At 40.6% G+C, this 27,520-nt stretch overlaps 2 protein-coding genes across 2 annotated transcripts; both read right to left on the bottom strand.

Moving 5' to 3' along the window:
- Positions 1-934: 934 nt before the first annotated feature.
- Positions 935-7,306, bottom strand: LOC104353712 (alpha-1-antitrypsin). The gene is made up of 4 exons (XM_009960399.2): positions 6,649-7,306; positions 4,897-5,167; positions 2,123-2,270; positions 935-1,123 (listed from the first exon to the last, which is right to left on the bottom strand). Exons 1-4 carry the CDS (start codon positions 7,304-7,306, stop codon positions 935-937), a joined length of 1,266 nt encoding a protein of 421 aa, XP_009958701.2.
- A 15,463-nt stretch (positions 7,307-22,769) lies between these two features.
- Positions 22,770-26,835, bottom strand: LOC104353732 (alpha-1-antitrypsin-like). The gene is made up of 4 exons (XM_086462579.1): positions 26,121-26,835; positions 24,593-24,863; positions 23,721-23,868; positions 22,770-22,976 (listed from the first exon to the last, which is right to left on the bottom strand). The coding sequence occupies exons 1-4, from the start codon at positions 26,833-26,835 to the stop codon at positions 22,770-22,772; spliced, it is 1,341 nt and encodes a 446-aa protein (XP_086318705.1).
- Between the last annotated feature and the right edge of the window lie 685 nt (positions 26,836-27,520).

The raw sequence follows: 27,520 nt of genomic DNA, 5'->3' as shown, positions 1-27,520 counted from the left end.
CTGATTGCTCTATCATCAAATTGACCTCATGACCCTATAGACTCAAACTTCTGATTTAAAAAATTAAACCCCTGGTCACCTAACCCGGTATATTTAAAGAAATTGATTGAGGTTCAACACAATGAGAAGGGTCTGGGTTATTTTAACCTAAGTCTGTGCTGCTGTACCCCTGAGCAGTGTTAAACACTTTTATCACTGTTAAACATCTGCTGTTGATCCCACAGGGTGGAACAAGAAGGGAGTCAGGCTGAGATCACACCAGACTGTGTGTTTCTGTCGGCATGCATTGCTTTTCTTGGTGCTCCAGATCCTCACAAGTGCCAGGCCTTGGCTCTGTACTTTGACACTGCCTTGGATCCATAAGACTGTGTTAGGAGAGAGATATCAAACTGTCATAGAACATCCTCAGAGAGGTAAACAATCATTTTCTCATGGAAATACAAGATGACTTTTCTCCATCAGTGGCATCCATGGGGAAGAGAAGAACTAAGATATCCCTGAGTGGACTGCATTTGTATTTTAAATTTCCACATGTCAGCCCTCCAGCACCAGGGCCTGGTGAGAGCTGGCTACAGCTGGAACGTTTTCTTTCCTTCCTACCCACAAGTCAGGAATGACCTCTTTGTTCACTCTTTACTTACTTAAAATGTTTTAAATGGATTCTGTCAGCTGGATACGTACTTTGTTATTTAAAGATGACATATACTAGCCATTAAAAGTCTGATTTATAAAATTCTTCATGATAGATGTGTCTCAGTGGTTACTTTCTACTGGAGGAGGAAGCAAGAACAGTGTTTTTAAGAATGACCAGACTCTTGCCTCATTTCTTTGGGGAAAAAAATTGTTAGTAATTGTTTTGATATAATTTTAATCACATTGAACTGTAATTGCATGAAGAATGCAATACAAATCAGTAAGAACAGACACTGACCAGTCATTTTTCAGCTGGGTTTACAATTTTTCCCATGAGGATGATCTGCGTATATTGATCAACAATCAACAGCAAAAAAGGATGGCTGAATTTAACAGCAGGAGGAACAGAATGAGGAAGAAAATCTGTGCCAATGAATGCTGCAGCCTCTGTGCCGTTCTCATGAATCTTCAGCAGGGCTGTGTGAGCAGCCTACCATGAAATATAGCGAGAATTAATGTATGTGGAGGATGGGGTGCAAAGTGATTGAAATTAGTGCTAAATTAATCCAGCTACAGCCTTTCACAAAAATTGCTGGTAGGCCAAGAACCAGGAAGAAGGCCACTATAGCCTGTGGTGGCTTTTTTAGCAATGTTGTCTCAATAAGCAAGTTTTCTCACATTCAGTGTTTCTCACCAAAAGTGTACCCAAAATAGACCTTAGTGACTGCACACCTTGTAGAATTAATTGAAAGCAGAATATTCCAGAAAATTGACAAGGAATGACAATTTCAGAAGGAAAGGACATTGGGATCCAGAACTGCTCTGTATGTACCCCTAATAGCACAAGCATTACAGTTTAGCCAATAGAAATTCAACCTTGATACAACATTTTTTGTTAAAATATTGTTGGGCATTTTTAATCTTTTGGTTTTCACTAGCCCCAAAATGTTAGAACATTGTAATTGCTGCTTTCAGAACAGCTCTAATAATCTAGCCTTTATCTCCACTTTATCTCTTTCTCTTCACATTATTTTCAGTAAATGGGATGTTTTCCTCAAGTCTTGTCCATCTTATATGATGAGCACTCATCAGGGCCTTCTATGGAAGTGGAAGTTTTAAAATCCTTTAAAATTATAGAATGCATATGTTAGAAAATGGCCACTTTTTTTTCTACTAGATATGCTGAGGCAAGGCATACCCAGCACAGATATCCATGGGCACTCCTTTCACATGCAGAAACTGGGCTGTGTTTAGTTTCCGGGATAAATACTACACCCCTCCCAAACTTTGCCTGTCAGATGGAAGGCAGTACCCTTATGTTCAGATCTTGGAGAAGTCTGAGAGGGTTTAAAATTACTTTATCAGCTAAACGTTCTAGTTCAGAGTATCATCCAGCCCTAGAAATAAGTAAAATTTCACAACGTAGCTTGGTGCAAGACAATTGGGTATTGAGGAATCCACAGACCATTGTTTCTGCTGACAAACTTACTTTTGAAACCTTCACATCAGGCTTTCCTGTGATTCCAGACAGATCAGCCCGGTCAGAAAACACATCAGTTACACCCAGATTCATGAACATCTTCTTCAAGTCATAGGTGCCCAAAATTGACAGTTTTGGAATATACACTTCTATCCTCCTGTTAATTCAAAAGAAAATTATGATAGCTATTACAATCAAAGCATGCCTTGGACTGAAGAGTCCCAACTTGCTGGTGGTTCTTCTGTGCTAAAATGTTAGTCTTGTCATCCAAAAAACATCATAGAATCATAGAATCCTAGAATGGCTTGTGTTGGAAGGGACCTTAAAGATCGTCTAGTTCCAACCCCCTCTGCCATGGGCAGGGACACCTTCCACTAGACCAGGAGGTTGCTCAAAGCCCCATCCAACCTGGCCTTGAACACTACCAGGGAGGGGGCAGCCACAGCTTCTCTGGGCAACCTGTTCCAGTGCCTCACCACCCTCTCAGTGGAGAATTTCTTTCTAATATCTAATCTAAATCTACCCTCTTTCAGTTTGAAACCTTTACCCCTCATCCTATCACTACACTCCCTGATAAAGAATCCCTCCCCATCTTTCCTGTAGGTCCCTTCTAAATATTCAATGGCTGCCATAAGGTCTCCCTGGAGTCTTCTCTTCTCCAGGCTGAACCACCCCAACTCTCTCAACCTGTCATCATAGGGGAGGTGCTCCAGCCCCCTGGTTGTCTTCATGGCCCTCCTCTGGAACCGCTCGAGCAGGTCCATGTCTTTCATGTGCTGGGGCCCCAGAGCTGAACACGGTACTGCACTTGGGGTCTCACCAGAACGGAGTAGAGGGGGAGAATCCCCTCCCTCAACCTGTCGGCGACACTTCTCTTGATGCAGCCCAGGATGCGATTTGCTCTCTGGGCTGCGAGCGCACATTGCTGGCTCATATTCAGTTTTTCATCCACCAACACCCCCAAGTCCTTCTCCGCAGGGCTGCTCTCGATCCATTCTCTGCCCAGCCTGTATTTGTCCTTGGGATTCCAGGTGCAGGAACTTGCCCTTGGCATTGTTGAGCTTCAGGAGGTTTGCATGGGCCCACCTCTCAAGCCTGCGAAGGTCCCTGTGGATGGCATGTCTTCCCTCCAGCGTGTCAAACACATTACAGAGCTTGATGTCATCAGCAAACTTGCTGAGGGTGCACTCAACCCCACTGTCCATGTTGTCCATGTTAAACAGCACTGGTCCCAATACTGACCCCTGAGGAATGCCACTTTTCGCTGATCTCCACTTGGACATGGAGCTGTTGACCGCAACACTTTGAGTGTGACCATACAGCCAATTCCTTATCTACTGAGTGGTCCATCCATCAAACCCATATCTCTCCAATTCGGAGACAAATATGTCGTGTGGGACAGCATCAAATGCTTTGCAAAAGTCCAGGTAGATGACATCAGTTGCTCTTCTCTTATTCACCAACACTGTAATCCTGTCATAGAAGGCCACCAAATTTGTCAGGCATGATTTGTCCTTAGTGAAGCCCTGTTGGCTGTCACCAATCACCTCCTTATTTTCCATGTGCATATTTTCCAGGAGGATACACTCCATGATCTTGCTGGGCACAGAGGTGAGACTGACTGGCCTGTAGTTCCCCAGCTCTCCCTTTTTTCCCTTTTTAAAAGGAGAGGTTATGTTTCCCCTTTTCTAGTCAGTGGGAACTTCATTGGACTGCCATGACTTCTCAAATATGGCTTAGCTGCTTCATCTGCCATTTCTCTCAGGACCAGCAGATGCATCTCATCAGGTCCCATGGTGCATCTTCAGGTTCCTTAGGAGGTCTTGAACCTGATCCTCTCCTACAGTGGGCGATTCTTCATTCTCCCAGTCCCTGCCTTTGCCTTCTGTGACTTGGGTGGTGTGGCTGAAGCACTTGCCAGTGAAAACTGAGGCAAAAATGTCATCAGGTACCTCAGCCTTCTCCATATCCCGGGTAATGAGGTCTCCCGTTTCCTTCTGGAAAGGGCCCACATTATCTCTAGTCTTCCTTTTATCACTTACGTACCTACGGAAGCTTTTTGTGTTGCACTTGATGTCCCTGGACAGATATAATTGTATCAGGGCTTTGGCTTTCCTAACTTGATTGCTGGCTGCTCAGATAATTTTATTTTGTTCCTCCCAGGCTACCTGTCTTTGCTTCACCCTCTGTAGGCTTCATTTTTGTGTTTGAGTTTCTCCAGGAGCACCTTGTTCATCTATACAGGCCTCCTGGCATGGCAACAAAAAGAAGATGGGAAGACGATGGTCTGGAGGATGGGAAAATACAGAAGGAGAAAGACATCAGTTGGGCTTGTGTTATTCTGCATCACAGTAAGAACAGCAAGCGGTGTTCATGCCAGTGTTTTTGGGACTAATTTTGCATTCTCTTTCTAGCCTTGAAGGTTTCTTCTGGAATTCACACCCCATTCCCTTAGAGAGATCTGACTGCTGTGTCACAGTATTACCATTCTTAACACACTGTACTTGAGATAAGGGAAATGGAGACACTTAACATCAACTAGAAAATGTGGGTGGGGGGAAATACATTTCCCAGCTCACAGATCTCTCATCACAAGGCAATGCTGATACTAGTTTTTGCTGAAAATATCAAATCATGAAATCATTTGGTCTGTCCCTTTATACCTATTCCATTGCTTAAATATCCAATCAACAGCAAAGGTTACTAACTGTAAAACCTGATTATAGTATTCAGACTTTGGATTCTGACTACCTTGAATCATCAAATCAGAATTCTATATTTACTGTCTTTCAAGTGATTTTTCCCATTTAGCCACAGTGTCTTTTGTCAGGGCATCTTCCAACTGTTTCATTTTTCCTTCACTGGGCAGGATAAACAATGCTGCAACATCTCCCTTGTAAGGAATCTGCACCACCTCACAAGACAGATTCCTGTCAGAGTATGTTTTATAAAATCCATCTCGAGTCATCATCTTCACTTCAACTGAGGTCTTCGCATTCACATGGAAATAATCCTTGTGAGTCCCGTTAATATTGAAAGGATTTTCCCAGTAGGCTTAAAACAGAAAGAGAAAGAATGCAATTGAATGCTTGTTTCAAGGAAGATACATTAATATAGTCCAGGCTAACATACACCAGATAAACACTCATACTTGAAGATCAAAGATATTCCAAGTTTATTAAAGGTCTTGTTCACTGCCATCTTTGCTGTACTGTGTTCAGTAATAACTAAATATCCCAGGTTAAATCTCATATGGACTTGTACAACACCTTTTAAGTCAGATAAATTAAATCAAGTAACTTCATGATATTACCTTACATTTTATTTGAAGAAAATGAAAGCTGACCAGGATCCGGCAAGTTACTTTCTGGTTCCAGAATATTGCTTGTAAAGCAAGATCCACAGCAGACATCTGCCTATTAAAAGGTAGCATGTTAAGCTCCTTCCATGCTTTTTCATATGTTCTTCATCTTGTAGCAGTAAGGAAAATCTTACACGCAACAACAACTCAAAATTTTTGACCTGATCGTAAATGCATTATGGTAAATGGAATAGGGCTTCAAGGGCTTTAATCTTCAAAACGGTCTTCTCTTGTTGTTTATTCAACTGAATTTTCTATGATATTTTATTTTGTATTAGATCAGGTCATTCACTGGACAAGTACACAGGGATCACAGCTTGCTGTTCTGTAAGTATATTCTCTCTTTTTTTAAAAAATATTGAATATAAATAAAATAAAATTGAAAAATAAATAATGCTATGTAAAGTCCACCATATGCTGATTATAGTTTGACCTTTCCTCCCTGCCCTCCCAGTAAAAAAAATAACCTCTGATATGATAAAGCAATGCCTCAGCCTAGGGCACCCAAGACTAGGATACCCAAATTTAATAAAGTACTTGAAAAAAAAATCTGTTTTGCTGAAAGTTCATCTATTTCCAAGCATGCTTTCTGGGTGATAAATTCCATGTATGTCTTGCATGCTGCTACAAATGAATATAACATCTAAGATGAAGTTAATCATTGCCAAAACAGTGCAGTGGCAAGTACCTCTTGGGGTATGTATAATGACAAGCTGTAGACATTTAGACTCCAACTCCAGAGGTACCTACCCATTTAATAGGCATGGACTGTAAGTAAACTAAAGTTTTTGACAATTTTTGTTAATCTACATATTTGAAATTTATTTTACTACTTCATACAGCATGTGAAAACATTGTCATTTTTAAAAATAATAAATAGATAAAGTCTGATGGAAAAATTTACAAATGCGAAAATCTGTTGTTCTCTGGCAATTCCTTAAAACTTGAAGATTGTAAATAAATGAAATTTTATGCTTGGGACCCTAAACACATGCTAGAAAAATTTAGATGTGTAAAAGGTTTCAAAGTGTGAGAATATTCAATATTTCTTATCATAATAACCTAATCTTAACACTGGCCTTTCTTTTAAAAATAATTCAGAAATAATCTGGGGTATTTGTTTTAGTGCAGGTGATACTGAAGTGTTGCAGTAAGTAACATCGATGTAACTTACCTTTGAAATAAATGTAGTTGACAATTACCACTACAGTGTTTGGATCAAGGTCTTTAAGTATTTGGATTATATTCCCATGGGTTTTGTTCTTTATATGATCATTGATCTCTTTTTTAGCTTCAGTGGAATCCTGGAAGTTACTAGAAACAACTTGTCCTTTGTACAGTTTTTTGATGTCCTTCAGAAGTGTTTTCAGTGGCTTCAGGTATTTGTCCATGAACAGAGTGTTCCCCATGCTCAGCTGCACCTGACTGCCTGGGCAGTTCAGCAAGAGGAGGAGATGATGAAAGCTGTTGTGTATCTCCTCCTCCCAGGTGCTGGCGAGGTTAAAGGCCAGCCCTTCCAGCACCTGAGCCTGGCAATTGGCTCTGGATCCCAGGGCCAGCAAGGCAAAGGCAGTGGAGACACTGACTGGGGAAAAGAAACTGTTCTTGCCAGGTTCTTGGGTGGTTGCTTGCCTGTAAAACCAGAAGGCAAAGTCCGTGTTGCTGTGGACTATCCATTGGCAGGACTCAAGAGGATCTCCCTCACGGGGGTGCTGCTCCTGGGGGTCAGTTGCATTGGGCTTGTCATTGTGGTGGTAAATGTGGGTCAGGCTATGGACAGTGAGGTGAAGCATGGCCACCAGCAAGCACAGTGGGAGAGTAGCCTTCCTCATCCTTTGTAGCTATTGTGTGGACAAAGAATGAAATGGTCTTGGATGCTGGAGGTCAACTGCGTCAACATCTCATCTATTATTTCTATCTGCTACTACCTTCAACAGCTATCTGGTAACCACTGTTATCCCCTGACCTGCTCCTTTACTGTGGAAGTGGTTTTTTCAATCCTTGTGCTGCTGAGTTTATCTGTAATTCCTGTCCATTGCTGCCTACTTCAGTTCTGTTTTACTCAAACTACAAAAGTCTTTTGTTACTGGAGAAAGAAATGTGTAGAGAAAGAAACGTGAATATTAAAGAAAAGTGAGAGTCGGAGAGAGACAATAAATTAAAAGGTGCTTTTTTTTTTTTTTGTCTCTGTGTAAATCCATGTTATGGTGAGGCAGAACATCAGGAGCAACTCTTAATTCTTTTACGTTTATCTCTAAGAACTCTCAGGTTTATTATGCTAGTAGTGGTTGAAGGAAGCTTTTGTCAAATGACAGTGCTATGTCAATGGGAAATAATAAAACAATACGAGATTGCAGCACTCAAAAGTGGTATTCTTTCCCTCATTCCTGACTCATTTTAACATACAAAGTGACTAATCACAAGAAAGCTAGTAAAATTTTTCTGCTTCAATACCTGATTAGATTAGAATATGTTACTTTATTTTAAACAACCACTCACGTGACACGTCTTACAGGTGGATTCCTCTCTGTGTATGTCCCCATCCCAGTCATAGGAGGGTGAGGTCTCTGGTGTGGGCTTGGCCCCTCCTGCCTTTCCAAACTTTGTATCAGCAGAAAAGCCTCTTTTTGCAAGGCAAATAGCCCTGTGGCAGAGTAGCACTCAGCAAAGACCCCGGATCGTGGCATCTTAGCAATTTCTGATAACTGTGGCCGTTTTCTTTCTTTGTTTGTTTATCACTTTCTCTTTTACAGGTTAGACCAAGAACATGTTGGGATCATTTGTAGTGTCTAGGATGTTTAACCCAGCAGAAAAGAGGTAACAGCTACTCTGATTAAAAGTTATAGTAATGACTAGAAAAGCAACTCCAAATAGCCTCCACCTAATGTCCTACTTGAAGCATAACAGCTTCAGGGAAGAAGCTTACCCCCCAGTCAATGGCAAAGGCACTCAGAGACAAGGGTTCAGCAAAGCAGATGAGACATGTCAGGACTCTGACCACTAAGATTTGAGTGAAAAGGAGCCAGCTTGTCCTTCTGCAGCTTTGCTCTGAGATCTGAGTAAATCAAGATTTACAGGGTAAGTTGGCATAGCAAAATCAATTTGTGAGTCCTATCTGGACCATGTTGGTGTAAATCATCTCGTTCACCTCAGTTTCAGTTATCTGTCTGTAAGCTTTAGGGATCATTAGTAACAATAAATGTAAGATTGACAGTTGGGAAGTCAGAATACTTCCCTCTTGTCGATGAAACAGATTTCTTCTAGATGTGAAAGAGCTATTTTGAATAAATATTCAGAGCAAAGTTATACTCTGTGGAGCTGCTATAATGCATCCCCACAATCTGCTATTCAGTATTTCTTGAAATCAAGTTCTGATGTCATTTGAGTGCTCAGAAACCAGGTTTCACCCTTGAAAGCAGATGTGCTTCATGAGTCACTAGCTAAATGCCATACAGCTGCATGAAAATTGTTGAGGTAAAGACAACTGGGTACTTACATTACATTCAGAAGGGTCTTGCATGGGTTGTCCTGTTTCTTGCTGCTTTATTCATACTGCTGTTTTCCTCTGTTAAACATTACATGGCTTCAAATATGTATTACCTAGAATGCCAAAGCTGAATGCTGATGAAGCTGCTTTTCTTGGACATTGTATGCATGTGCCCACATCTCTTCACTCCAAACAGAGAGCAAAGACCGTGGGGCCCAGCCAGCCAGTAGAGTGGAGTGTTACATCCCAAAGCGTATGCAACTCCTAAGCAAATATTTCCTGGAAATCAGAGTTTTGTGCCAAGGGTAGTTACTTTGCCGTATATCCTACCTGAAACAGAGGTAACTATTCATCTGGAGACACATAATTTTGCCCAGCACTGGGCTCTGAAGGCCAGGTTCAGGGTGAGGGAGCTGCACCACTTGGGCTCAGCCATGCTACCCAGCCTACTGGATTCCACTTCAGTGTCAACATCTCATCCTTTATTTCTACACAGTAAGGACCCCACTGGTCATTATTCAGAAGCTGATGAGTCCTCTCGGCCTCATTAATAAAGAGGATACCTCATTCATTCATGTTAAGAATGGTGAATTTTGTCTGTGTGTTGAATGGGAATCTTGTAATCTTTCAGACAGTGTCTCCTCATAACCCAATAATTCTCTCTGTACCTCCGTACTTAATGTAGACTTCAGCACTTGAAAAAGCTGTATAAAATATGTGTGCCATCCCTGTAAGTGCCCAAACATGATACTGAACAAATGCAACTGTTGTAACATATATAAACAACAAACCAAGGCACTGTCCCAAATCTCTCAAAGAATGGCAAATAACAGAAGAAAGGAACCCAGTAACATTAACCAGTAACAAATCAAGACAGTCTCAGACAATAAGTCTCAGCCTTCTTGTAAAGATGTATTTCAATTTCCTGGGATTCTTCCAAAGGAAGACAAGCGCTGCAGAGGTGGCTGACCAGCATTTGCAGCTGGATGAACTGTTTAGCTGCATGATTTGATCAGCCAGACAGGAGAATGTCTGCTCAGTCACTCTATGCCTCTGCTGCACCTTGCAGGACTTGTAACTGTCTGCTCAGGAAGGGGCAGCACAGTTCCCTGGATCCTGAAGAGTAAAGGAGCTGTGTAAGCGAAACAGTATAAGTACAGCTGTTCCCAGTCCCCATCTGTGCTGCTTTCAGAGGTACTTCTTTGTCTACTGGGATCCATGGCCTTGGTCATGTAACTAGATTCCCTGAACAGTATCTACAGCTTCAGCTCTTTTTTTTTTTTTTTTTTCCAGAGTACATCTGAACTCTGCATGCTTATTTTAGATGTAGCCGAAGTTTGCTGTTAAGTACTTTGGTTTTGAATTTGCATTTTTTCTTGCTAGAGTACCTGTTGTTGCTGTCCCCTCGAGTGCTTGTGTAGGTCAGATGAGACTTGGTGGAGCAGTCTGTTCTCCTTTGCCAGCCACAAAACCACAGCATTTGTATTAAATTAATGTATAAGCTAGAATGCCTGATTGCACAAATGTAGTCTTTCAGGAAAAAAGAGTGAGATGCTCCGAGACAGTCAGGCTGTTGGCTGTTCTGTAGTGCTCCTTTTGTCATACAGCTGAACAGTGTTAAGAATTTACACTTCTGTTAAACATTACATGGATCAACCTGAAATTATCTGAGGATGCAAATATATTGTGAAACTATTTTCCATCCAAATGTAGCCATGCAGAGCAGGTAGAAGTCAGTGATCGCAGGGCCAGCTGGCTTTAATGTTTACTGTCCCCAAACATGCATAACTGCCAGAGACAAACACACTTTGGAGAGAAGAGGTTGATGGCCATGAGGAGCTATTCTATCAGATATACCTTCCTAGCTAATTGCTAGTTAAAGACACAAGTACTTAAAACAGCTCCTGAGGTGTGTTATGGCCTGCCTTGGGGCTTTAGTTTCCTGACCATGCAGCTCAGACGACTGCAATGACATGATAAACCAAGCTAACTTTCTGGTCTATGAAAAGCAGAGCAGAAGGAGTAATTAATATTCAGCTCCTTCCCCCCCCCAAAATGAACTTAGCATCAGTTCAGAAACAGTCCCACACTCAGATGCTTTCTTTGAGCCTTGGTTTAGTCACATCAGAAGAGGAAGCCTGGGCAGCGGCGTCCACTGTGAAGCTACATGGCCAGCTGAAGAGGAAGGTAGCAGGAGAGAGACTCAATGATGTAAAGAAGAGTTGTATGCAAGGGTTGGAGGTGATTCTAGATTCCCTGCATGACTCTGAGGTGAACCAAAGCATGATTCAATACAGTGAGAAAACTGGCAAAGATGCAAATGCAAATGTCTTTGCTGTTCAGATTTTCATCTATATTAATTATTCTCTTGTTGAAAGTCAACGTGGATCGATGTTGAAACTTTTTGAAAATCTGCCTCTCTTTGCTTCAATTATCAGTGTTCTCATGAGGTGGTGGCTTGAAGAAGAGGTCCACTGTCCTACCAGGGAGGTCAGCAGAGGTTCTGCAAGCCAACAGCTGGTCCACCACAGGGCATGCGTCTAGAGAGAGTAACCTGCAAAATGTGCCTGCACTGCCACTTTGATTTACACCTTAGTTCATTCCTGACCATGTGACTGTACTGATACTATTTTACTCCAAGTGTTTCTGGTAGGAGCTGCCAAGCTCCTTTCATCTCTAAATGCTCAGCAAGCCTTGCGACCTCAGGCAGCCCCAGCCATGCCTTTCTGTGTCAGCTGGCCCAAGGCTGTCTTCATGTCCTGCCCACAAAGGCAGTATATGCATTGCCAAAATTCACCGTTGTTTACCTGGCTGAAGGGATGCAGTCATTGTAGGGGAGCAAGAGGGGGCTCTGGAGCAGTAGTCAGTGTTAGGTTGAAGAACCTACCTAGAGTATGTCTTGAAGACATACATGGTTGCAGTCAAATTTTCCCATGAATTTCCATTCTTACAACAGGACTAAAAGGTCTGCCTACCCCTGTCCTTCAAGTCAGCATGAAGGAGGATCATGGAAGATAAGCCACACTCAGCCTGGTGGTGGTTCATGTAAGAATCTTCCCCGCATTTCTTTTTCTAAAAATACTTGTCTTAGCTCTGTTATCCCATTTGACAGATCCTGCATGCTCATTTATACTGTAGATGGAGATTGATGAGACCTCTAAGTCAGAAGCTTGTTAGCCTAATGAGTCTTTAATAGAGTAATTTGCATAATTTGAGAAGTAAACATGTCCATTTCAAACAATGACTCTGGAAGTTACAGATGATGAATGGTCCTGTCAAATTATCCAGAAGAAACGTAGGTCTATGATTCTCATTGAATCTAGATAGAATTGGGATACACATGTCAGTCAAGCATACTACAGCAGGAGTTCAGTTCCTGACTGCCATTAAAATCATGACTTTAGGATAACAAATTTCATATTTCATATTTTTAAAAAGTATTCAAGATTTTCTTTAGTATTCTTTTAATATTTACCTATGTAAAAAGCCCTCCTAACTAGAGAAGTGCAGTGAGAAACACAACTCAGTTATAAAGACATGTGCAAAATGGCTGTGTTAGCATTTGTATTGCAAAGCTTTGAAGATAATATTTCAACTCTGAAACCTCAGGAAAGAAAGGATATGATCCCATTTTCTTTCATTCATTAAACCCTCAAAAATTTCCTGTCCATGGATAGCACTTACTGATTCAGAGAAAAACTGTAGAATTTATGTATTTTATGGAGTTTTCTGTGTCATGTAGAAAGCAAACTTCTTAACACAGAATGGCTGGAAACAGATTTTCTAAAGCCATATTTACGAATCAAAATAAAAATATCAAAATAATGATCTGTACTTCATGCTTACATTTGACAGATGCTTGAAAGAAATGTTAAGGTGCTTGATATTTGCTGGCCAAGTCATGTTTTTATCCAGGAGCCCTGCTGTGACTTTAAGAGTATAATTTTAAGACTGCAAGTTTTAAAACTCTAGTTACGTTAGTGCAAAGTTTGTCCATGAAAATGTCTTACTGGTCCTAAGTAGCTGCTATTTAACCTTTTTTCTGAGTAGTAATGATTGGATTAAAAGAGACTTTTTAAAAACAGCAGCTTAAAATCTTAGATTAGACATGCAAATATATGTTCTGCACGCACTGAGATGTCTCTCACTGACTTGCTTCATTTTTCTTTTTAGCACATTTGCTAAAGAAACACAGTTTTGCTCTTGGCTCTAATATAAACAGTTCATGCACAAGGAAGTTTTGATCTGATGTAGTGTGTTCATATTTTCATGGGAGTCAATCATGCTGATTTTTGTAATTGATATTAAAGAAAACTTTAGCCTCATGTTTTTACTTTGTTAGGGCTGTAAGAATTGATGAATTTCTGTGAACAGTGGCTGTTGAATGAGCTGTGCCTAACAAAGTAATAAGGTTTAATTAACCCAACCTAATCTGACAGCTTGCTGCTGGCACACTATCTGTTAGCACAACTGGCTAGTGATGCATGTATGCATATGAAATAAAATCACTCCTTGCCAGTTTTCTTTCTTGTCAAGTATTGTGTTGAATTCTTGCAATTTCAAGTTGCCTTCTCATACAAACTTTGCTTCCCTCTGTCCAATATAAAAACAGGTCTCAGATAGTAAGATTAACATGTTCTTCATTTTGAGTTTTGATAGAGACTGTTTTCAAGCTAAACATTGGCAATGCCTATATGAAATTCATATTCTAGTAGTCTGGGTGTGTCAAAAGTTTGGGTCACCAAGAAACCACAATCTGTGTGGCCAAGACTCTAGGCCTGTAGTATCTCCAACATGTGTACCATTGTGTCAGGGTGCAAAAGGCATGAGTACAGCGCAGAGCTAGGCTTCTCAAGGCAGCATTAGGCCTGCGCAGGGATAGTCACAGTTTTAAGTATACAACATCGTCATTTATACTTTAAAAATGAGACCTTTTCTTTCGTTCCCATATTGATGTTCATAGTACAAGTGCAAGATCAGGAAACTGCCTTACATGGATTTCCAAACCCCAAACTCTAAGACAAGTTTTCCTCATTTTTTGCTACAGTCACTATCAATGACAACCACTGCATAGTGAGAAGATAAGAACTAAACCTATATTTAGCAGCTCTGGCTAGTGCAGCCTCTCTGTGCTTCCCAGCAAAATTCAGCAGGGCTTTGTGAACATCCGCAAAGAATGTGGGCAAATTTCATAGGAACAGGGATTAGACAGCAGAACTGCAAATGGAGGTCCCTGATGCAGTGACTCCCTGGAGCAATTGTACCTGAGGGAACTCAGCCCAGGGGTTCGAAAGAGACCTAGTGGAGAGCAGAGAACTGGAAATGTCAGAAAGAGACTGAAGTAGAAAAGAAAGAGAAAGGTGTGCTGTACTCTTCTAACAAAACACATGCGTCTACTCAGTAATCTTGTTCAAATTCTGTCCACATGTGTTGTCCAATGGTTTCTCGCAGCAGCCTTATAATCAATCAATATGGCAGAGAAATATTAAAACTTGTGGATCATAATCAGACATGAAAACGTATTTCTGAAACTGTCTCTCTGTACAACTTATTTTACTTCTAAAGAAAACATAATCAGCAAGTGTGCCAGTGTGTTTTCCCCACAGGTTTTTGCCCCTGTGCAACAGAACCTTAGAATCAAAATCTAGGTTGGAAGGAACCTCCAGAGGTCATCTAGTCCAACCGCCTGCTCAAAACATATTTACTTAGATCAGATTCCTCAGGGACATGCCTCTATGGATGGGGATTTGACAACCTCTCTGGGCAACCTCTTCCAATATTTAACCATTACATGGTAAAAATATGTTCCTAATCAGAATTTTCTACATTCAAACTATTCATTGATCTTCTCTTCAGTTTCTGCCAGCTTCAGCATCACGCATCTCTTATTGTCCAGACACTTCTGGGCTGCCATTTACGGACAGGGCATTGCATTTGCTGAGCTGGACCTTGCTTAGCAGTTACTAAAAGAAAACCTTCATGGATCTCTTGCTTCTCTATCTCTGTCAGGTGTGGTCTTTGGGTAGCCAGCTCCACATGGATGCTTTGCCCCACCTAGGAGAGCATTGAAAAGGCAGTAGAAAGGCTCAAAGAAGAGAATAAAATGTTCTTGTCCTTCCTCTGCCATGACCTGCTTGTAAAGCCTAAATGTGAAGTCAGCATTGCTGGTGACTACCTTGAGATGAGCCAGATTTCAAGTACATTGCTGCTTTCCAGGAGATGTTTAGGTAATTTACAGCTTTCAAGCTATACTATTCACTGGGGTGACCAGTTAGTATGTGCGAGTAAAACCTAATCACACAGTGGACTTGTTGCCTGGCTGACATCTACAAGATAGTGAGGAGCGGAATTGACATCTGAGTAAGAAAGAATCATGAAAATTACTCATCTGCCCATAGAATGCCATCAGTATTTGTTACAGAGGTTAATTTTATGCTAGTTCAGATCTATAACTGAACCCAAAGACCAGAATGCACACAGTGACAAAAAAGGGGTTTAATTAATGTCTTTGAAGTAGTTTCTAAAGAAAGACTGGAACACCCATTAAATCCACAAAGCGCCAAAAATTATTCCTTGTTTCTGCCCACAGAAATGAGACACAAGGCTTAGGTCTCAGTGGTTAGTTCAGTGTTGCCAAACTCCATGAATACTGAAGTGTTTAGAAAGGCTGTCTTCCCCTTAAACTTCTCTTGACCTTTCATCAATTTCCCCACCCAAATTCCACCTCCATCCAAAGCACACATGTCACATCTAACTGAAGCGCTTTGGAAAGAAAACAGAGATGGATTTCTTGGGGGATCATGGGGAGAATATTTTGGGGATCAATGTCAGTAAAAAAACCCTATATAAATATAGCCTTTACTGTTAAAAAATTGAAAGATGGGACACATCAAACCTCTCCTACTGCCTCTGAACCAATTTGTTCTTTTAATTTTGCTGTGCTGAATTAAACAAAGATGTATATCTGTGATGCCTTTGTACAGCAACACAACTACAGAAAGGTTTTTTTTTTTAAAGACACAAGAATTAAAACTATGTGTGTTTATGCCAACTGTGGTTTTGTCCTCCTCTTTTTATTCAGCTCTTTTTAGTGCAGAAAGTGAATTATTTCTTTAAGGAGCCTCCACATGTTATACTGTCCAAAAACCGGCCAAAAAGTGAGTCATCTCGGATTGGAAAAGCTCTGTTTTGTTTATGATTCATAGGACTTTATTGAATGAGTTGGATGCAAACGAGTCTAAAACACTGGGTTTAACTCCGCTGTACCAGATCTACAAAATCAAAAGGAGAGAGGTAACCGTCACCTCATTGAGCTTGGCAGAGAGCGGTCTTTGAGGACATACTGAGGTGGCGATTACTGGCAGTTAGAACAGATATAACAGGTTGATGTGTCTCAGAAGATAAACTCCATTTGCTTCAGTGCTTTAAAACTGCTAAATGGCTTGGTGCAGGGAAAGCCCCACGTAACTCCGAAATAAGGAAGAAGCAGCAAGAAGTGATTGTGACACGTCAGCTGCCAGCTCCTATACATGAGCTTGCTTTGGAGACAGAAGCCTGCCCAAATGACTCAAAAATGTGCAAAGACTAGAGTGAAAAAACAAAAACTTATATATGCCATACACTGCATAAATAAAATACAATGCAAATGAAAGTGTCACATAAAAATGACACAGGAGTGGAAAGTTAATGGAACGGCAGAACTTTTATTCTGAGCATTTACAAGTTTGGGAGCTTTGAGAGTCTTATGTGGCCAGCATGTGAGGAACAAACCCCAGCCAGCCTTTGGACTCCAAGCAGTGGAGAAGCAATGCTGCAGTTGCACTTGCATGGGTCTGAGCCTGTGCCCTGTGCCATCCATCTAACTGATGGAGATGAAAAGTTCGTTGCTGAATCTTCTCCTCTGCAATAATTTCCTTTGATTGTCTTTCCATTGACATCACTTTCTGGTTTATTTATGCTAAAAGCTTTATCATCCAATGTTTAAATTCGAGTCAAGCCTTAGAAAGACTCGAAGTCTGCATTGCATGGTGGCCTTCCCAGACAGAAGAGCTAATTAGCCTCAGCATGCTGCCAGGCTGCTCTCACATCCCTGCTTCCTGTCTCACAGCAGCTGCAAGAGGACCTCAGCTTGTGCCTCTGCCTCTCACAGCACAATGTGGACATCTTGGCCACCTTGGTAATTCTCCTCTCCTTCCCACTTTCTCATGGACTTCTGCCTTTTTTTCAGGAGAGAGCAGTGCTCTTCAAGACATGACAGATTTCTTCACAGAACCTCCAAGAATGTTTTTATTTTCTCACCATTTCACAAGAGCAGGTATTTTCCCAGTCCTTGTTTTGCAGATAGGTGATGCCCTTTATCACTGTCAAAATCGTCCTTTTACACAGTGGAAATAAGAAACTGTACCATAAGTAACACAGGCTCTAATACAAGTGTTATCTCAGGTTCACACCACTCACAAGATGTTCGCTCAGTCGAGGTGTCCTTTTCTGCTGTTCTATTGCTAGCACTCCACACAACATAAGGCAACTGGGTAAGAAGGTAAAACAATGCTGGAGGCTGGAAATAAGCTTTTGAAGAAGGTCTCTTTTTCTGTCTTTTCAATGCAGACATCTAGTGGTTGAGGTGCTTTCAAAGTTATTGTGATAAAAGTCTGAAATATATTTTTCAATTAAATCATAACAAACATTTGCAGGTCTATTTAAACTGGAGAAATCTCATAAGAAATATCAAAGTCAGAGGGAATATGAGAGACATGAAGAATGGGATGGAAAGCCAACAGTGTCAACTAGGGCATACTTTGCTTATGAAGCCATCCATTTCTGATGGACAGTGTAAACCTACTTCTTTCCCAGCCCTTTTCCCCAGACTGAAAAGCTTTATGACTGAAATTGTTTCTGGTTTATGACAAACTTAGATTTCTGGATATTGAAGCATGTGCCTATTCCTGTAAACGTGAAGTAGGAAGAGTTAGTGATATGTTCTGACAGCTCTGTAACTTCAGCCTCAGGCCATAATCTGAAAGCAGTTCTCAGAAATCAAACTGGTCCTCAGGAAAAGCATCCTGTGAAAGAGGAAGAAAGTTGTAGCCAAAGCCTGGAACCAGGTAAACTTCAGCATGCACAGGATGGAAGTTTCAAACAAGAAAGTAAAGGAGTGAAAAGCAACAGTACTTTTAGTGATTGACTTGCCTGTGTGCATCAACATCTAATTATCATAATATTGTACTGTCTTCACGTGTGTTTTTCTAATAGGAAAGATATATCATGCTATATTTAAGATAAAAATGACCAAAGCATGTTATGCTTGAAGAAGAGAAATACATCTCTTTGCTAAGCCTTTGCAGGAGTCAAATAACCACAGACCTTCCATGCTTCCATGCAGATATTTTTTCTCCTGGCCAAATGACAGAACACAAGCCAGGAATCTAATTTATAGCAGAATTACTGAGTTAACGTTATGGCTCTCCACTGAAAAGGCTTGGAAATATTTGTGTGAAATGCATTAATTTGTTTTGCTCTGGCTTTTGCAGTGTCTTAGCAGCCAGTGGTACAATTACATGCACTCCATTCCAGAAAATATTTTCTAGATCCCTTACAGGAATGAAACCATTGATGCCTTCAGATCCCCCCTTCGGAGTCCCAACCATACCTCACATAGGTGATTAAGCTGCTGGTAACTCCATCTGACATCTACCAGGGGTACGCATGTGGTATTTGGAGTTACCAAGGGTCTGTGAAGGCTGCAGGAGAGCAAAGCCTTGAGTACCTCTCTCACCAGGGCTTCCTGAGCCTAGGTGTTAGAGTGATTAGCGGGTTATGGACGCTGGCTATGTGGATCTCAGCCACAGCACCTTCATAGCTGCCAAGTTCCTGGTGGCAGTAGAAGACAGGTTTTGAGCCCTGAATAATCACCAAGTTCTTAGAGAATGAATAATCACCAAGTTCTTTGAGAACTGAGAAATTCACATAGTATTGCCGAAGAATATCTGTTAATTACTAGTTGTGTGACAATTGCCAGACTGTCTGAATACATAATGAAATACATGACATCTGATTTTGAAAAATCAGACACCCCCAAGTAATGGGTCTGTGACATGAATGGCACTCTGTTTTTCAGAAGGGATAACTATTTTCCCATTAAGATAATGATGTGTGTGTGCTGGTCAATAACGAGCACCAGGAAAGGCATGCTGTCATTAAGGGGAGACTCTTATCTCCCTGGAGTATCCTGGGGTCAATCCCCTCCAGAAGTTGGGTGGTGCTAAGATGTTTCTTTGTCATTATGTTTTAAGAGTGACACAGAAAGAACAGTATTGTACAGTACGAGAACGTAATAGGCTATTGTGTATCAAGACAATGCTAACAAGATGTAACCAGTTGTTATACATCAGAAAACAACATAAAAGGTGATTACTTTGCACAAGGCCTAAATTATGGTATGATTCTATGATATCTCCTTTTTGATGAGGATGCACTGACATCAGAGCTATGTGCCTCAGCTTTGTCAGGAATTTTTCTCATTGAGCAGCCTGTGCCTTCTACCATTGTTAAAATATGGGTTCTCATTTGTGCTCACATTTAACAGAGCATTAGTGAGACTTTCCAGCAGAATATGAAATTTGGTTTTCAGCCCATAACCTTTAAGGATGTTGCTTATGTTTTATGCATTTAATTTCTTCCTAGCAGATGCTGCACAGCACTGGGGTCAATGACAGACCTGCACATGGGCACTAACCACTGGCTGTTTCAAATATTCTGTTTTCTTTGATTTACTTCAAACGTATTATTTCCCTCTCTGCCCCCACACCCATATACACTTTCCTTCTTTTTGCTTGTTCCTTCTTTTATGATCAAAATTGCTGCTAGTTTTCTTCCAATGTCTTTTGAACTTCACATAGTTTGTAGGTAAGGGTTAAATCTATCTCCACCATTAATTAATCGTGTTTTTTTGAGGTCCTTATTTATGCTTTCATACTTTGTTTCACTTCTGTAGATAACTGCTTCCTAGTTATGACAAGAAATACACAGTTTACTTCCATTCCCACAATGCTTGTTTTCCATTTCTCCGTATTTCAGAGAGCTGCTCAGTGTGTGCTGTTCCAAAACTTCTGCTGTGCTGGCAATTCTCCTTCCATGGCTGTTGACCTAAAACATGCCTTACAGATGACTGCTTTCAGCCATACAATCACAGGTTTCTCTAAGGGTCTACACAGGCCGTCCTGAGGCTGCAGCTCCTGCGCGCGCGTTGTTGCATGCACTCCAACATCAGATTTGTGTGTAAGCTTTGGGGCAGGCTGGGTTAGAAGATGTCCTTTGCACTTTGTCCCTCAGATGGTTCATCAGGCCAGCTCCATCCTCCAGCAATGTCACTGCATTGAAGTAGCACACCACAGTACTTGCACACAGCAGCGGAGACCCTTGACTAGCTGGGAGGAAAGTCCTTTCTCTGTTGCACTGAGTCTTCTTGGTCACAAAATTCACAGTCAGCAAGCAAACCAAGAATCCAGGAAAGAAGAAGCAAAAACCCACCAGACTGGAAGAAGAAACACTGTCCTGAGCAAACATGACTGCACTGGATTTGTGACAACCTTAAGGGTGACAGTTTTGGGGGAGTTGTGCAATCCTTTTGTACTCATTATTTACCACACAAATTTGCTGTCTGCTGCACATTTCCAGTGAGGGGCAGTCCCTAATTATTGTCAAAACAGAAAGAACACCAAAGCAAGACATATATATGGTTCCTACTCTCATTTGTAGATGATTCCTTACCAACATGATGTTTTTTGGTTATCCAATTCTTAATTCAGCTCAATTTTTCTCTGCCCACTTTCAAACGAGCTGAGCAACAAGGTTACATCTCAAAGTGGGATCTGATTGGCACAATATCATTTAGACATTTTTTTCCTACTAACAAGCAGAGACTATTGATCTGAGGTCCGTGAGGTACAACAAACATGAAATCTTTTGATATTCATCTACAGTCATTTGGCATTGCAAAGCTGGACTTCGACATAATGTTCTGTATTAGCCCTGAGATTTGCCATGAACTTTTAAATTATCTTCTGTAGAATCAGTTTATCTGTATTACAACAAGACCAAGTCCTTCTATGTTTTGAGGTATGAAGCCAATTCTTTCTTACTAAATATTGAACAGACTAAATACAGTTATGAACAAGAAACTTTTGTCATTGATTTACATGGTTTTAAGGAGGGCTTTGAGCATGAATGTCAAGTGTTGCATGGCTGGCAGATAGACTTGGAAAAGTTCTTATATCCCTTATTGGTATACTTACAGCTACAATTTACTAATATTGATAGCATTAATTTAGTGTCAGAGAAAAGAAGGATTCCCAAGCAAATCAACATAATTATATTTTAGAAATATTCACCATAATTTTAAAGTTATATTTTTCACAGACATTTTAAGAGACTAAAGTCTAAAAAGTTGCCTTTTATATTTTTTCTAACAGTTTGAGATAATCTATAGCAAAAGATTTAATCAATCTGTAATTTAAATGCTTTCATTGGCTTTCTATATCTTAAGAAGACATGCTAAGTATGTTGATTTAAAAAAAATAAAGAAAAATTAATAAAATAATTTAAATATTTACTGATTTGTATTTCTTTCCTTTCCTAACTCTGCAGTTATCTAGTGTAGCTGGTATGTTAAGATCTTATCAATTGAGTCACTATAAAACAACACAGTAGCAATAAGTTAGACTCAAGAAACAAATGAAAAGGTACAAATGTTAATTCACAGTATGTTTTTACTTTATAACAGTAATTCACTGTTAGCTTTTGGAAAGGTGACTTCTCAAATATTACCTGCATTTTGTATGTGTGTCTATGACAGTTTAAAGCAGGTTAACAGTCCCTAGGAAAGATCTGCTGCTCCTACTGAGGAAATACGAACTCTCTGGAGTTATAATTTTTCATTCCTCCTCTTTCTTACCACAGTCTGACAAGTCTAGCTGGGAAGTGTGGTAGTGAAGACAGCATCAGTAGGAGAAAAGAGAAATGACAATGACAACAAATCCATTAAAAGGAAAGTGATGCTGTGTCATGGACTGCTCCACCATACACTTATCTCAGGGCATTGGCAATAATAGCTATATTAGGAAGATAAAATAGAGTCTTTTTGCTGGTATGGCTTCCTTACCTAGTAAAATAAACAATATTTGTAAAGCAAAAACCATTGTCTTCATGAGGAGGCCTTCCACTGAGGAGGAGAGAGAGGGAGGCGAGCTAAAGTAGCTGCACTCAACAAACATTTACATTGGTGGGTCCACCAGTGTCCCAGTCACTGATCCTTCAGCTTCACGTCATACTTGGTTGAAAACCAAAGAAATGAATGGAAATTCACTCCAATATTAAGGGAATCCGTTTAAGACTAGCCATCAGAGGTTAGTAAACAGACAGGACTTATACCTTGCACCTCCTTGTCCCTTTTTCCCTTCCTCTGCTCTCCCATACACACACTGTGAGTGTACAGCAATAGTTACATCATCTGGAGACTTTGAACCATCTCAAATACCCCATGGGAACATGTCAGGAAGGGCATCTTACACAACTGGTGAAAAGTGACTTCTGTTTCATCCACTACAAGCTATACCCAGCCATACACTGGGGGAAATATCAGTGATTTTTGAACAAAGAAAAATAGTTTTTGTGTTTTAAGGGATTAATAATCTGTATAAGGATAATGCTTAGTGATAAGCGCTAGTACATAGTGGTATGCACATGTAAATGTTTTGCTGGATCACAGGAATTTAGCCAACAATATGCATAAATGCATGTCCTCTACTCAATCAGTCATTTTGTAGAGGGTTTACAATTTTCCCTATGAAGAGAATGGTGCAGGTGTATTTATCTAGAATCACCAGGAGAAAGGGCCTGTTGAATCTGACTCGACGTGGATGAGGAAAATCACCAGATCTCCAGGTAATCTCCTTCACTGTGGCCCCTGCAGCTTCAGTGCCATTCTCATGAACATTCAGCATAGCTCTGTGGATCACCTGCAAGGACACAAAGCAAAACAGCCTCCATCTGACAACCCAGCAAGAAGACAGCAGCCTGCCACCCTCCTCGCTCTTTCCAAAGGGAGCCCTGCCTTGGACGAGCCTCGGGAGCACCAGTGTCTGGGAAGGTCAGCAGCAGCCACTCCACTTCCCACAGCAGCACCCTCAGCCATCAGACCACTCCTGTTAGCCGCCTACACTGCCTGTGCAGAGAGTGATTCTCAAAAGCAGACAGCCAAAGAGCAATCAAGATGACTAATGGCAACAAACTCTGGAAGCAAAGAAACCCAGTAATTTAGCCTAGACTTAGTTTTAGTTTTGCCTTTGGCAGCTTCATATATTATTGTGAATTTACCCTATCATCTGTCTGAAAAAAAATAACCTTCTGAGAACAGTAGAAGGGCAGGACTAACAGCCTTTTGCCCTCTGTAGGCAGAATCAGAGGAAATTTTACCAAAACTAATATGCTACCTTTAGGTAATTTGTTTAGTATCCAAAAGAACATTTGATTATATGTGTATGTCTTCTTCCTCATCCTTGAGTCATATATGTATAACTCCTTGTAAGCATGTTTGGCTTCAAGTTTAGGAAAGACAGGTCTTGCTTTGCCTCCAGACTGGCAGCTGTTGATGATTGAGTGATGCTTCAGAGAAACTGGGATAAGCTTTTCATGGGATATTAATGTCAGGTTCCTGGGATCAGACAAATCCTATGGTTGCTGTGTTTCACATGCCGACTTACTTTTGAAACCATCAGTCCAGGCTCCTCAGTAATCCCTGACAGATCAGCTTGTTCAGTGAATAGATCAATCATACCCACTTCTTTGACTATCCTTTTCACATCATAGGTACCAGAAATAGAAAATTTGGGGATGTGCAGATGTATCTTTCTGTAACAACACAGATAGGGACAAATTGTCATCTAGGTAACACTCCTCAATGGCTTCTGTAAAGTGACTTGCCACATTTGTTTTTCTAAATGTTAAAAGTCTGCTTTCAGGGTTGAAATAACATTTCTGACCCGCTTAGCTACCTAACATGGAGGGTTGGAGCAGCATGACCCATGTTATCCTCTGCCTCCACAGTGGGGTTCAAGGAATGGGGTGGAAGACACAACTATACCAACCCTGTGACAAGCAGAGATACTAGATCCAGGTAGCAGGTTTTTTTCAAAAGATCATAGCTAGCTGTCCTAAGTCTGTTTGAATATACAAGAGGGTCTGGGCCACCACAGAAATAGCCAAAGTAATGGTGAATGAATAAAATTTCTGCTTTTATAAAAAATGCCCTCAACACCCTCACACTCAATAGCTACTCCATTGTAGTTTCACAATGCCCATATGAAACAAGGGTCTGTTATCTTCATCATGGTGCTAAGCAACTTGTGGTTGAGCCAGGAACTTAGCCCAAGATAGATCCCAAGTTCAATGCCCTATTTGTTCACTACCCACAGCACTTTATTTTCCAACTAAGAAAAGGGAAGTCCTGCACAGAGAGGTACCATTAAGTGAACAGAATTCAGTAAAACAACGTGTCCTTTAATGTTTTATCTTGGTGAGATAAACACTGCTATTATATAACGTGGTCTCTTCTCACCTTAGCAAAAACACTTACCTTTCTTGGAGCAACTTTTCCCATTTAGATACAGTCCTTTTCAAGAGAGCATCTTCCACCTGCTTCATCTTTCCTTCATCAGGCAAAACAAATAATGCTGCAGCGTTTCCATTGTAAGGTATCTGAACCAGCCAACAGGACAGCTCTTCATCAAAGTAATTTCTGTAGTAACCCTTTCGATACATCATGTCAACTTTTACAGATGTTTTCTTATCCACAAAAAAATCCTCCTGTTTTGTATATGAAGTACTGAAGGGTTTCTCCCAATGGGCTTATGATAAAAAGAAAAATAATGTAGTGTAATACAAGGAGGAATGACCACAATGAATACACCAGGATCTAGCCCCACAGACTTCCTTTGATTAGAGGAAACATCTTTTTCGAGTTACTGCATCCTCAGGTGTTACAGCATTGCAGCTTTTTGTTTTTTGTTTTTTTTTTTTTTAAATTTCAGGTGCTTAGAGACAATTACAGACAAACAATACCAAAACCAGCATCTTTCACTAGAGCATGAGTCTACAATCACATTAAAGAGTTTACCAAACTCAACAAATATATTTCTTAAAAAAACCCCAGTCTTTCACTTAACCAGGTGAGGACATGTTTTTACTGACAACAAACTGTCCTAGGTTACAGTGTAAGATGTGCTCAAAAAAAGAGTATTCTATTACCACCTTCAGGAGCTGTTGAGACCAGGTGGGGTGGTGCTCCCTGCCTCCCCCCTCTGGACTATCTTCTGTTAACGGGCACAACAATGCCTTATCGCCTGACCCATCGATAACTCGCTCCTGGGCTATCTCCTGTTAATGGCCCATCAAGGAACTGCCTCACGACTCACCATCCCATTGTGAGATGCTCCGCCCGGGGGGAAGGAGCCAAGCAGTCCATGCCAAATAAAAACGGAGATTTTGAACACCCTAGCAGCCTTCTTCCACTGGATTCCCAGAGGAGTTTTCTCCCCCCACTGGAGTTCCAGAGGACAAGAGCTACCTACCTACCACTGGACCTTCGGAGGAAAACCAGACCCTTTTACAAGATCGCTGCTTCAATAGAACTACATCCATTGCTACAGGAGGACTGCAGCCACCATCTTATCGGACTGCTACTGCCACCCTAACAGGGTGTCAGGTTGTATTTCTGACTCTGTCAGTGTAAACCAGTGGGTTGTTTTGGTTTTTTTTTTCCTGCCTTGTGTTATATACATATATATATATATTAGTAAAGAACTGTTATTCCTATTCCCCATATCCTTGCCTGAAGGCCCCTTAATTTCAAATTATAATAATTTGGAGGGAAGGGGGTTGCATTTTTCCATTTCAAGGGAGGCTCCTGCCTTCCTCAGCAGACACCTGTCTTTCAAACCAAGACAAAAACATGCATGGTTTTAGAACAATATTTTCCAGATAGAGAACATGGTTTCCTCCATTTAAAATATTTAAACTAGACTTTCTTTCTTTCAGGTTTTCATTCCCTGTAATAAGCAGTAAGCATCTAAGTTACAACCTTCACACCCTTTGATATTTCTTACCTTTAAAGAAGACATAGTTAACAAGAACTATTGCAGTGAGAGGATCAAGATTTTCCACTAGTTTAACAATTTTCCCGTGTGTCTTTTCCTCAATATAACTGTTGATCTGATTCTCAGCACCAGAGGAATTGTTAAAGTCAGTAGAAAAGACTTCAGATTCATAAAATCTTTTGACATCACCCAAGAACTGCTGTAGTGGTTTTAGCGTCTCTTCTATAAAAAGGGCATTGCCCAGGCTCAGCTGGAGCTCACTGTCTGTATGGTTCAGCACTTGGAGGAGTTGGCAAAAACCTTCGTGTATTTCCTGCTCCTGAATCTTTTTCAGGTTAAAGGCAAGCCCTTCCAGAATCTGTGTCAGCGTTGCTGACTTGGCACCAAGTGCCAGCATTGCAAAGGAAGCAGAGATGCTTACGGGTGAAAAGAAAATATTTTTATCGGTTGCCTCGGATGCAACCAGCCTGTAAAATGAAAATGCAAAGTCAGCATTGCTGGGAGCTAGTTTGACAAAGGTTTTGTTCTTAACTGGATGAACTCCTTCCCCATGAGTATTGCATCCTGAGTAATATGTCCTTTTAGGATCATCCTGCTTATTGTGGTAACAAGGGTGCTGGCAGTGGGTGACAGTACACAAACCAGCTAGCAATAAACACAAGGAGAAGGTGGGCTTCATTTTCCTTTTAACTGTTTCTGGAAAAGAGATAGACATACAAAACATGGCATGGAAATTAATTTCTTCATTCTGTGTGCTCCAGACAAGTACAATGAGGCTTTCAGAACATACCTGTTCTCCAAAATCCCACACTTTTATATTTCATACTCCTGATGCATGTCAGTGATCTCCAGAAAGAATCCACCTACTGTTACACTATTTGCATAATCAAGTTCTCTCTCAAAAGAAGTCATCTTGACCATATTATCTTTTTAAAAACAGGGTAGGACTGATTTTTTAAAAATTTGCAAATACCTGGAAGCTTATGACCTTTTCCCCAGAGTAATTGGTTTTGTACTCAGTACTGCAGGATGGCTACCACAGCCCTGTTATTCTCCCTCAATTCATCAAATAATGAAAGAATTAAATCTGTTTTAAGCAAAAATGTGATACGAACAGAGATCATACTATCTAGGACCAAAATTACAAAATACTTTTACAGTTTCTTAAAAAATAAAATATTAGATCACTGTGGTAGCAAAGTCTATAGGCATCTCTATCATTTCCAGAACAAATTTTTATTTAATTATGTAAAGTATCTTCTTCACTAGCAGCCATTTCTTTCTGGGTTTTGGAATGTTTTGATTTTTTGCATAACAGGTATATCCTTTTGTTTACATGTAAAAGGCATGATTCCCAGGCAACAATGTAATCCCTCAAAATGAAATGTCCAAACCATCCAAGGGAAAAC

This window comes from Leptosomus discolor, chromosome 3 (genome assembly GCF_034619465.1).
Source record: "Leptosomus discolor isolate bLepDis1 chromosome 3, bLepDis1.hap2, whole genome shotgun sequence".
In the NCBI taxonomy this organism is placed as follows: Eukaryota; Metazoa; Chordata; class Aves; order Leptosomiformes; family Leptosomidae; genus Leptosomus; species Leptosomus discolor.
This window is presented reverse-complemented; position numbering and strand designations above follow the sequence as displayed.